At 30.8% G+C, this 12,872-nt stretch overlaps 2 protein-coding genes across 4 annotated transcripts in view; one reads left to right on the top strand and one right to left on the bottom strand.

The window, feature by feature from the left end:
- Window positions 1-3,531, top strand: part of LOC108747255 (WD repeat-containing protein 44) — a 5,812-nt gene extending 2,281 nt beyond the window's left edge. For 2 of the 3 annotated variants that reach the window (XM_018484636.1, XM_018484634.1), the window contains 2 exons: window positions 247-534; window positions 1,541-3,530. In XM_018484636.1, coding sequence (XP_018340138.1) covers window positions 247-534; window positions 1,541-3,277 — 2,025 coding nt within the window. In that variant the 3' untranslated portion in view covers window positions 3,278-3,530. Of the gene's footprint in view, window positions 1-246; window positions 535-1,540 lie in introns of all 3 variants that reach the window. The other variant, XM_018484635.1, reaches the window with a different exon arrangement.
- A 5,608-nt stretch (window positions 3,532-9,139) lies between these two features.
- Window positions 9,140-12,872, bottom strand: part of LOC108747195 (phosphorylated adapter RNA export protein) — a 4,261-nt gene continuing 528 nt past the window's right edge. The window contains exons 2-5 of the mRNA XM_018484520.1: window positions 12,716-12,794; window positions 10,985-11,594; window positions 10,152-10,430; window positions 9,140-10,034 (exon numbers count right to left, since the gene is read on the bottom strand). Coding sequence (XP_018340022.1) covers window positions 9,769-10,034; window positions 10,152-10,430; window positions 10,985-11,594; window positions 12,716-12,794 — 1,234 coding nt within the window. The 3' untranslated portion in view covers window positions 9,140-9,768. The remainder of the gene's footprint in view (window positions 10,035-10,151; window positions 10,431-10,984; window positions 11,595-12,715; window positions 12,795-12,872) is intronic.

Here is a 12,872-nt window from a genome sequence, read left to right as displayed (position 1 = left end):
CGTTTCGCTAATTTTCTCTGTGTCCAAATCCATTCTTGGAATGCCAACGTTTCGTGAACCTTGCAGCTCACTTTATCAGTATCAGGCTGCTCCTCGCCCTGATGAAGTAAACCGTAAGGTTCACGAAACGTTGGAATTCCAAGAATAGATCTGGACACGAAGAAAACTCGCGTAATGCATAATCTTTATATAGAAAGCATCCGTGGAAGCCTTAAAAATATTATATGCATATATATTTTTTGTTAGGATGAAGATAAATTGAAAGCGGAAGGTCCGTCTACCGAGGAACTAAAAAGAGTAGAAAGAATGAAAGCAGAATTGCTTAGTCGATCGAGCGAAAAATCTAGCAGTCCATTAGGATCAGCATCGAGCAATAGTATTGGCCGTTATTCTTTAGGTCTACATAAACTCTCGGGCATGAGTCCACAAGGTTCCAAAGAAAGGCGTAAATCTGCTGGTGATCAAGATATGGTCAAGCAACTAAATATGTTTGTAAGAACTAGGACAGATTCTGGCAAGCGGCTTACCGATATGGTTCGTCATTCAATTAACCTATAAACGTAAAGATATATTCCATATTAACCCTTAGTACTTATGTCTGAGTCATTCGTGTCCTGCCCATTTCTTTTTTTTTTTTAAATACTAAGAGCACCTGATCAAATACCGATTTTTTTTCTGTTGCTAAAAAAAAGTTTAGCATCTAGAGAACAAGTTTTGTGTGTTACCGCCCTCGATTCGTGCGTATCCTTTAACTGGCATAACTCCAAAGTTCACTTCTGGGTCACAAATGACCCAAGGTGTGTACAAAATGTACATTTTCTGTAATTAAAAAAAATTTTTTTTTTTTTAAAACTTCAATTAATTTTCGGTTGTATTGCGAGAATATTTTGCGAATTATTAAAAAAAGAAATTAATCCTAAAATAACATATTAGCCCTTAATATAAACGCGATTTTTAGTACCTTTGTTCTAAATGTTGTTACTAATATTATATATTATGTTGTCTGTAATGTTAGAAAGAACATTTTCCTAATAAATACATTTTTTTAATACATTAGCAGTAATAAAATCCATTGTTTTAAAATGTAAATGCAATATATCTTCAATTTATAACCATTCATGTATATTAAAAAAAAAAATCATTTTCAAGTTACTCAATAACTAAACTTTTTGGACAGCCGACACTTGAACTATTTTTTTTCTTGTAGTTTGGAATGTCAATTTCAAGATATTGAACCATACTTTTCCTTTAAACATTTTTGTTTCAGAGTTTTATATTTTTATATGAAACAGTGCATTTTTCTGATTTCGTTAACTACATTTAGTTACAACAATCTATCTATAATTTGTTATGAATATATAACTGCACAAATACTTTCTAAAGATGTAAAAATTGTTTAATAATTTATATATACTTTTAAAAGTGATGAAAATTAAGCTAAGACACGAATAACCGAACATGTATCCAAAACTAACGTGTGTACTAAGGTTTAAGGATATGAAAATAGAACGATATTTTTAAACGCCATGTGTTTTTGCAGGAAATCTTGGAACAAGTGCCTGTGACGAATTTAGATACGGGGGAACAGGTGCCATTAAGTATAGCAGAAGATAAATTACCACAATGTATCAATCCTTTGTCATTACATATTATGAGACTTACTAAATCCAAATATATAAGCAATTCTAGTCTCGAGAAGGAAAAAGAGAGCGATGAGGAAAGCGTGGACAGTAAAATGTCTAGTATACCGCCAGACGAAGATGTATCTGTAGATAGAGTTCGTAAACGGACACAAAAATTGAAACGATTCCTAGGATCGACTGTAAAAAAGACCATGAACAAAGCCAAATCGATCGCGCAAGAAGTATCACATGCGAGACATAAGGAAGATGTCATGGATATAGTAGACGAAGTCTATCCTGGTGAACAGCAGTATATAAAATTAAAGGCATCAAATAGCCACAAAGGTCCGTATGAATTCAGTTGTCTGCAGCACGTTCAAGATCTTAGTGGGGAACACGTAGGACCTGTTTGGTGCATGAAGTTTTCAGCCTGCGGTCGATTGTTGGCTACTGCAGGACAAGATCGTGTTCTAAGGATTTGGGTTCTACGAGACGCCTTTACGTATTTTCAAGACATGCGAACCAAATATAATGCAGAGAAAGTCAGTCCTACCCCTTCACAGGAATCATTAGTTTCGCAACAATCCATGGAAGATCCTAACATCGTGGCTAGTGCCTTCAGCGAGATAGAAGGAACGAAAAGTCCATTCATGCCAAAGCCATTTTGCACATATACCGGCCATACCTCGGATCTGCTCGACGTCTCATGGTCTAAAAACTATTTCGTTTTATCTTCATCGATGGATAAAACTGTACGACTTTGGCATATATCCCGTAAGGAATGCTTATGTTGCTTTCAACATATCGACTTTGTCACCGCCATAGTATTCCATCCACGGGACGACCGATACTTTCTCTCAGGATCGCTGGACGGCAAATTACGTTTATGGAATATTCCAGATAAAAAGGTTGCGGTATGGAACGAAGTGGACGGACAAACAAAGTTGATTACTGCGGCAAACTTTTGTCAAAACGGAAAATTTGCGGTTGTGGGCTCATATGATGGTCGTTGTATATTTTATAATACCGATCAATTGAAATACCATACTCAAATACACGTCCGATCAACAAGGGGAAAAAATTCCACTGGCCGTAAGATTAGTGGAATCGAGCCAATGCCGGGAGAAGACAAGATATTGGTCACATCGAATGACAGTCGCATTCGTCTGTACGATTTGAGAGATTTGAATCTGTCTTGCAAATATAAAGGATATGTTAACATCAGTAGTCAAATTAAAGCAAGTTTCAGCCCAGATGGACAATATATAGTTAGCGGTTCTGAAAACCAGTGCATTTATATCTGGAAAACCCATCATGATTATTCCAAATTTTCTAGCGTTCGTAGGGATCGAAATGATTTCTGGGAGGGCATAAAGGCGCACAATGCTGTAGTAACGTGTGCCGTATTCGCACCAAATCCAGATAGTATTATCAAGCAAATCGAAGCGAGAGAACAATGGGAGAATAAGGAGGAGTCGAAAGGCATGGATAGCTCCAACATAGATGTGGTTCCTGTTGATCCTGTCGTTGAGCAACGCACTAAAGGCTGCGGAGGCCACGTCCTCGTGAGCGCTGATTTTAATGGGTGTATAAAGGTTTTTTTAAACAAGACAAAACCAAAGCACAGCTCCCTACCGGCATCTGCACTCGTGTAATGTAATGTCGTCTGAATGAATCTATGCAGCAATTATATCAATCAAGAACAAAAATGTATATACGAGTGTATTTTCGTGCGTGCGAACGCTTTTGTCTTCGTTCGCCTATCGCAAGTTTCGCTATAGGCTTGTCTCAATACCAGACTTGTATACAATCTTTTTTTTAACGCCACGTACAAGTATTATTGTATCTCCGTGCATGCGTGCGTGTGCGTGTGTGTGCGCGTGCGTGTATTGTGTGTGTGTAAATGATTTTAAGCGATAATGTATATTAATGACAAAGATTTTTTTCTTGAAATCCTGCTTAAATGTTTAAGTTCAATAACTATTGATATTCGTCAATTCCAAAAGTAATATGCTCTAAGAGGAGATATTATAATGTAAATTTCACTGAAAGTTTTATCGCATTAGGTGAAAAAATTTTGTACATTTTTATATTTTCGAATATTTTCTCTGCCAATGTCTATAAAGTTTTTTCTATATTTTACTTTCTATTATTATGATTCGACAGTGCTGGCTCACTGTTATCAAAACAAATAAAGTTACTAATATCCCACGAGAGAGATTTATCAAAATTATGTCGTAGAATGATAGCGATAAATCGTCAATGAGAACACTGATAAATTGTTCTTATATCGAATTGTTCTCATATATCGTATGTACGATAAAGACACTATGAAGATAAGAGCACCTTGGTGAAAACGAAGTATAAAAAAATATACACATAATGGAAAAATATCCAAATAACTCGTTTTATTCGTTATACATTCGTTAGACTCACAAAGATCTATAAAAGAAATTCATTATTTATCAATAAACGTTAAATAAGAATTGCTAATTTTTACAAATATCGAATCGGATTTTGCAAAATCCTCGCTTTTTTAAACTGCATTCTTCTTGAACATAATAAATGTAAGTGTAATACATCGAAGACAATATCAAAGATATTTAAAAGCTATAATACATCATGGTTTTTTTCTACGAACATTCTACATTTAGATAATGTATTTAAACGCCATATAATATATATAATTTTTCATCATAGAATTTTATAGTAACATATATGAGATGCGCTACAATTGTACATTGTGCATATTACACACACACACACACACACACACACACACACACACACACACAACAGAGTCCCATTTTAATTGTTCCAAACAAATATCTCAAAAAATACATAAAATACGGAAAAATGTTTCGGATATGAAAGTGGAATGATTTCGAAGGGTGGCGACATATTTTTACTTCCACTTTTTTAAATGGAATTATGATTTTTTTTTACATAATATTCCTCCAATTATTCTGCATACAAAAGTATTGATGTACAATTATAAAAAAATTAATAGTTTACGAAATATTTAATCTTTCATGTCAATATGTGAATAAAATATAAAATATTTCATAAAGTATTAGGTTTTTTATATCTCTATCATAATATTTTTATGTACAGAATAATTAGAGGAATCATATTATTATGCAAAAAAAAATCATATAATTTCATTTAAAATATCGAAGGTGACCTTTATACCTTTTCAGATGACAGAAAAAAAACGTGACCAAAATACATTTCCCTCTAAACTTTCCATTTTCACCTGAAACATTTTTCTGTATCTTCGAAATTTTTCGAGATATTTGTATGGATAAATTAAAATGGAACACTCTGTATATACTTATCCATAACACATGCATCAGTTTCCACGATCGTATTCTTGCAAGAAAAATGACACAAATAAAAAATATGAAATTGTTCAGAAGAGGGTAAAGAAAATTGCGTATTTTTAAATTATTTATTATGGCAATATTAAATATAAGTTAACTAAGAGCTAATGACAGATGGCTTGTTTCAAGTTCCCTAGACGTAACGTAGATTAATTTTGTTATGATATTGTGTTACTTTTAAAAATTACCTATATTTGTGTCATTTTTCCCTTGTGTTATATTTGGGATGTATTTAGATTCAACTTGTATTTTTCTTAATTAAAAGTCACATTTAGAATACAATCTCTATAATATGAAATTTAAAAAATTCGACTTGTGTAACTTGTTACGTGCGATATGTAATTGCATTGATATTTGATTGATATTTTATGCAGAAATTGTTATGCTCACGATACTCACTGATTTAGAATTTAACGTGCGTGCGTGTGTGCATTCGTGCATTCGTGTAAAAATTGCGTGAAAGGATAATGTTCAGTCCTTGTCTGAAACACATACGATATTTGTTTTTCTCCGTATAATGCATAGTGTACGTAATTTGGAAACATTCATAATTGGAGCCATCGAAATATTCGGAACAAGTTTATTGCCACAGTTGTAAAATGATTAAGATTTGCAGCGACCAGCAGGTACAAGTTTTACAGATAGTGTAAAATATGTTTAAATTGTATCGCGATTACAATGTACATACGCAGGGAAAAATTGTAATTATTTTATGTAAACGCAATTGTAAATATAATAGTGCATCGATAATGTTGTACTGACAATATTAAAATATCCAAGAGAAATTTGATTTGATTTAATTGCAAAGTTTTAGTTAATTATCATAAAAGAATTATAAGAGCATGAGCTGACATAAGACAGCGTCATAAAACATGAGGAACAAAGCATGCCAATGAACAATACATTTATTTGTTTTACGTTTTTACTTTAGATGAATATAATTCAGTGTTTTTTTTTATTCTTTTAATTGTGTATATGTATAAATGTATATATATAGAGTGTTCCTGAATGTTCTAGTCTTTGAGGATATTGTTCTGAATAAAAAATTTTCTATAAATATAGATCGAAAAATGCTTTCTTAAAAAGTTAGCGTCCAAAAATCTCTGAAATCACGATTATTTTATACATTTTTACAAATATCAGAGAAAGTATGCGTTTTTTAAAAATTACCAAAACAAAAGTTGCACCGAATTAAATTATCTTTTAAATGAGATTAAAATCATTATGCCACATTCCATAGGTTTTTAGATAACTATCAAATGTACAATAAAGTATTTCTCGGCTATCGATAACGCTTAAAACTTTTTTTAAAGATTTTTTACTCTGATTTTTTATATGAAATTAATTTTTTTCTACTCTTTTTTTTATTCCCCATAAATATTATAAAGAACAAGCATAAATATATAAAGAATATCTTTAAAAAAGTTCTACTCTCGATAAAAAAAACTTTTGTACATTTGAAACTATTTCAAAACCTATGGAACGTACTACATTATTTTGATCTCATTTGAAAGATAATTGAATTCTCTACAACTGTCATTTTCGTACTTTTTGTTAAAAAAACGCCTTCCCTGATATTTGTAAAAATGTTTAAAACAATTGTGATTTTAGAAATTTTTCGGACGCTAACTTTTTAAAGAAATATTTTTCAATTTATATTTATCAGAAACTTTCTTTCAGAGTTGAATTTTCTATAAAATCTCAAAATCTGATAAAAAATTTGGAAGACACTCTGTATACATATACATATATACAGGCTGTCCGGTAAATGTCGGTAACGGTGCTTAAGGATAGATTTCTGAAACCATTTAGAGATAAAAATTCCAATACCAAAATGCTGAGACTATAATAGCTTTTGAATTATAAGCTTTTAAAGCATGAAGTAAGAATAAGGTGACCTAACTAGATAGAGTAAGGAGAAAAAAGTTGGTTACAGAAAATGATCTCTATACTGCCAAGTTCGCTAAACGGAATAACTTGCAACATTTTGGCTGCAGTCGATTTGGACGCTCACGCGCTTTAAGCTTGTAATCATCATTCTGTCTTTATTGTTCATTAGACGTAAAATAAGAACAGAAATACTGAAAAGTGCTGAAAGCGTCCAAATCGATCACCTTTGTCGCCATATTGAGCATTCATATATGTATAGTATCATATTAAACCCTGCACACGATTCTTATTTTCTTGCTGAATTGCTAAACTAGATTAGAATCTTGCCACCGTATTGACTGCAATACTGGCACTGACAGCATCGCAGCCAATACGATGGCAAAATTCTAATCCAACTAGCAATCCAGCAGGAAAATAAGCATCGTGTGTCACAGGCTTTACACAGTGGAACACAATTGTAATGTTCTATGTCCTAGCTGGAAAACAGCTTGTGTCATCTATGTTTCTTATTGGAATTGTTGAAAAGCTCCCTATGGTTAGTGAAGTTCAGTAGAATTTCTGTTAGAGTAATTTTGTAATACATTGTAATACAATTTATATTTTTAAATTTTAATTTATATATTATTTTTATTTATCTTTATTTATATACTTACTATTTTACTATAGGTATTGACATATTACACTAAAAACATTTATAATATTTTTTAATTTAATTTAATTTAATTTTCGAATTTTACATTTACACTATAATCATATGTTTTTATATAATCTTCCCATCATGTCTTTTTACCAGTTGTTATCCACAATATATCGACGAAATGTTGTAAGTTATTCCATTCAGCGAACCTGGCAGTATACGGAACATTTTTCATGATCACTTCCAATCCATATAGTTAGGTCTCCTTAATCTTACCTCATGATTCAAAGTTAGCAAGTTGCGCCATAGGCTCTGCGCATAATAGAAGGCATAAGATTATAGATTATAGATTGATTATAGATTAGTTTTCGGAAGAAACAGAGCAAAATGTATATTTTTAATTTAATTATATTTACAATTTTTATTATAATTTCTGTATTGACGGTTAAAAAAGTTTTTAAATAATTTTGAAAAAATTTATACTAATCAAATACGTCTTTTTTGTATCTTTTTTCCGCAAATTGTTTAATTTTTAAAATTAAAACATTTTAGAAAATATAAATTTTTACACAAAAAATTCAGAATCTGCGAAAAATCATCGTATCATTTTTTTGTAAATCTATTTAAAAATGTTTATTTGTTAAATTTTATTTGATAATATTTTGTTAAGATACAACACTAAAAATTGTTAAAAAAAATTTCAAAATTTGTGAATACTGTGTGTGCGTGCGTGCGTGCGTGCGTACGCGCGCGCGCGCGCGTGTGTGTGTATGTGTGTGTGTAAGTATAATTAAATTTTTTAAAAATAAAAAAAGAAAGAAGTTTGAGATTAATATCTCTAAATATTTGGACGTTAGATAATGAATTAATTTAAGAATCTTTCTACCTTGTGGCTTAAAAAAAAAAGCGATTTTTAACAATTTGTTTCGAAAAAAGTAATGAAGATATATACTTCATTGTTTTCACATATTTGTTATACTTTTCTCTTTAATTTTAAATTTTATGAAGTTAACGTATTAACTATAAGTCTACATAAAGTTTTGGGAAAGAAGTCTCTTCAACTTAAACATAAAGCCAGAACGAAAGTACTGCAGATTGTATTAGTCATTTGAAAGAGTTAAAAAATTGATTTTCCTATTCAGAAAGAATGTCTCTACTGGATATAGACTATGGTTGCGTTCAGCAGATTCAATTGTTGCGGAGCAGACTAATGAGCGCTTGCTGCTATTGGATGATCTAAAACATTCTAAAAGAATACACAAATAGCGAGCGCTTACGGATCCGCAACAGTTGAGTCTACTGAATGCGACCAATGATAATTGACTTTAAATAAAAATTAACAAAATGGCGGTTATTTAAAAAAAAAGTTTGATTTTTTTATCTTAAATTATGCTCTTGCTTTTACGATAAAAAAAAAGTATCATTGATATTGATATAATTGTAGTCTATCCGGTAGAAAAAGCATTGCTTTACAATCGTGCAATATTTGAAAGCGATACATTCAATAGTTTTTGTTCTATCACTTCTATTAGATCGAAAAAATGTTTTGAGAAAAACACGTTTAAAATTTCAAGTTTACTTTTTTTTTATTATTTACGCCTACATTTGCTATGTTAAAGCTTCAACATAATATTCTACACACTTGGGGCTATCAAATTATGCAAAACAATTTTCCAATTTTTTTATTCCAGCAATGGATCGACGTATATACAGTTACTTGTTACAAATCTCTTTCTGAATCACTGTTTTCGGTCTGTTTACGAATATAAATGTGATAAATCGTGATGATTGTAGCACAGAATGTGTAGCGTGACTGCTCTTTGTGCCAAAGATCCAGAGTTCAAATTCATTCAAAACATCAAATTTTTTTTGATCGTTATTTTTCGAAAGGCAATGGCAAATTTCTTAGAGTATCTTTGCTATTCAGATTCGGCGTTAAAAAAAATTATAGGTCCCATATATCAATGAAAATATGTACATACTCGCCAACATATACGAGAACACGCGTGGCGTTTTAATGCCAAACTTCTTTCTTTCAAAGATCACGTAGAACAGAAAAGGTTGAAAGAGATCGATATCCAATGGACGAAATCAGGTTGATATAGAATATATGTGATATAAATATATACAATCTCACAAATTATACACATATGTATTCTTTATGCGATTGGTTACAAACATTTATTTGTACAAATCATTGTTGAAGTATGTGCAAACGCAAGATCAAATAATAATTTTAGAGTACTTCCATACTATCTATGTCCACTCCAATATCGAGAAAATCATCGTTATAATCTTGAACCTGTCTCTGTACCAATGGATTTTCAGAATGATCTGGATCATCTGTTACAGGACTGGGTGGTGGATTTGATACCGTGCGATCGGAATCTACTGGCATTCTGTCCATACCTTCGCCACGTCGCAGTCTTGCTTCTTCTGCGATTTGTCTCGTTGAGAGTTCCGCTCTTGTTAATAAAGCTGGTAAATCCTTTTCAGATCCATCTATAATTTTAAGACAAATTGTAGATTAACGTTATACCATTCTCTCTCCCTCTTTTCCTTCCCCCCTCTCTCTCTCTAAATATATATGTTATTCTATTTAAAATAAATATAATGTACCCTCAAAACTTCTCATTAATTCCTGCTCCCTCTTCTGTCGTCCTGAATCACCAGTTTTCCTTCTTTGTTCGCTGCTCTCTTTTTGGTCATAATAAAATATCTCCCTTATTTTTTCTTGAGGAATATGTTCATCATTTTTCACCAACCAAAAGTATATTCCACCAGCAGTTCTTCTACGAGATCCATTCATTATTAACATTCCACCTTCTTCTTCGATCTTCTTTGTTTTTTGAAAAAAATCAATAGCTTTCTGTTTACCAATTATATCCACCACTCGTCCTACAACAGATTAAACAAAATACATATTATAATAAACATTAACTACAAAACAAACTTTCGAAATTAAAACAGAAAAAATCAAACAAGGCTATTGAGAGTACAATGCATATAATAATATTTGATTCAAAATCAATTAAAATTGTGATGACAACATAATAAATCTGTAAAGTTTTCATATTACTTTTTGCATACCATTAACTCCATTGTATTCTCATTAGCCTTGTTTGATTTTTTTTTGTTTTATATTATAAATAAGATATCTAAAATATTTATTGAAATAAATTAAATATTATCGGATGCATAAGTCAAAGATATTTTTCACAATCTTTTAATAATGTGCAACTTGTAATAAAGTAATCGGTCGTCATATAATCAAATTGAAACAAAAATTTTCTTAATTTTATTAAAAGGTTGCATTTGTACATATTATCTCTCTTCTGTGTAACTCACACACACAATATGTAAAAAAGATATTTTCAATTACTTATAACTTCAAAACTAATGTTTTTAACATTTTCTGAAATATTTATATATTTTGATGTATATTTTCTTACTTATAAGAAGCTCTTTTCTTTCGCTGAGCTTATTGGTTATGTCAGTAGCAACATCGGCATCTGTTGAATCCACAGTTGTAGATAAATCTGCTATTATTCTAACTGAACCTTTTTGATTATCCATGGAGTTTCTCCTTTTCCCCAATCTAAATTTCACATCACGTCTGTCTGAATTCGTTCTTTTATTAGTTAATCTACGTTCAATGTCCTTTTCTTCATCAGAGCTATTATTATTACAAGGTTCCCTGCCATTCTCTGCATATCGTAGAGTAAAATTGTAACTTTCGACATTACGTTCTTGATACAATTTTTTAGTAACACCACATGACGTTAAATCTTCGGTCAAAGATTCTTCCTGCATTTGAGTACACCATACTTTGTATTTATCATTTTTGGTTGGCAAATCCTTCCACAAATGCTTATTCTTTTTCAATTTAAGTTTTGGTTTTTTAACATTAGTCTGTATGGAATCCGAGTCAGAATCACTTTCAGAATCTGCTGAGTGATCAGATTCATCACTATATCTCATTTTTGTACATGTTTCTGTGATAGGTGTCTGCGTTATGGGAGGTCTTTGTAAAATTTTATAAGTTTCAAAGATGTCGCTGGGCTATATAAAGAAATAAAATAATTATTTAAAAACAAATTTGTTAATGCCAAAGCAAATATATGTTATACAACGATATATAAAAAAAGATAGTGTAAAATTAACATTGTGCGATGTATTATGGGATCCTTTCAGCTAGAAGACACAATTAAACACAGTGTCAGGAGTACTATGTAAAATTATTTGTTGTTTCAAAGGGCTATTAAATTTTTGCAACACTAAAATTTTGTATCTTTCCTAAATAGTTAATAGTCAAGTATTTAATACATAAGCCTCTATTTTAGCATCGAATATACACTCATACATGGTATGACACAATATTAACTTGTAGTTGAAACATTGCTTAAGCCAGTGGCACACAATGCTTGTTTTCTTGCTGGATTGCTAGCTGAAAAACAAGCATCCTGTACCATCAGTTTTACTCTTTTTATCTCTACAATGAAATAAAGGAAAAGTCTCACACATATGTCAAAATATTACTAAATGTAATCTTGAAAATTTTCATCAGAACAGCTTAGAAAAATAAATGATAATAATAATAGAATATAAAAATATAATAAAATATAAAAATATAATAATAAAATATAAAAATTCTGTATCGTGAAGTGATATAACATAATGATATAATCAAACACGCATTTTAGCTGTATACAATTGTGTTAACTTGTTACAGTTAGAAAACACAAAATCATATACTGTGTTATACAATGTTGTTAGTGTCTCTTGCTAGAAAATTCCCTGTATAAGTAACAAAGCATAATTTGGATTACACAACGATATTGTACTTCATTTATCTCTTCAATGTTTAAAACTTAGATATCTAATGAATACACTTTGATAAACGTTACAAATTTGTTTAGCATTCAAAGGAATAATAGTTAGATTACTTCGTCAACACATTGTACTCCGCTTTCCTGTATTTTGTTTTACGTTATTGTAATACATTCTACATCGCAAAATGTACACATCTAAATTACATGATAAAAATAATTACATTAATGTAGATGATATAAATTTCAAATCAATAATTTGGAAAATAATATCAGTTTATCGAATATGTAAGAATTTATATTTGTACAAAGTTACATTAGTATTTTAAATAAAAATTTGTCAATAATTCTAACCTCATCGGTGATTTCACCATCTTCTAATGGTTCCGCTTCCATTCTCTTGAGTATAGGAAAATTTATCTTTCTCTGTTTTCTTTACAAGTAAAACAAAAAAACGTTTTACAACACATATATGCACGAGTACGCGCACACACTCATCTACGCAAGAGTT

This window comes from Trachymyrmex septentrionalis, unplaced genomic scaffold (genome assembly GCF_001594115.1).
Source record: "Trachymyrmex septentrionalis isolate Tsep2-gDNA-1 unplaced genomic scaffold, Tsep1.0 scaffold196, whole genome shotgun sequence".
NCBI classification, from domain to species: domain Eukaryota; kingdom Metazoa; phylum Arthropoda; class Insecta; order Hymenoptera; family Formicidae; genus Trachymyrmex; species Trachymyrmex septentrionalis.
This window is presented reverse-complemented; position numbering and strand designations above follow the sequence as displayed.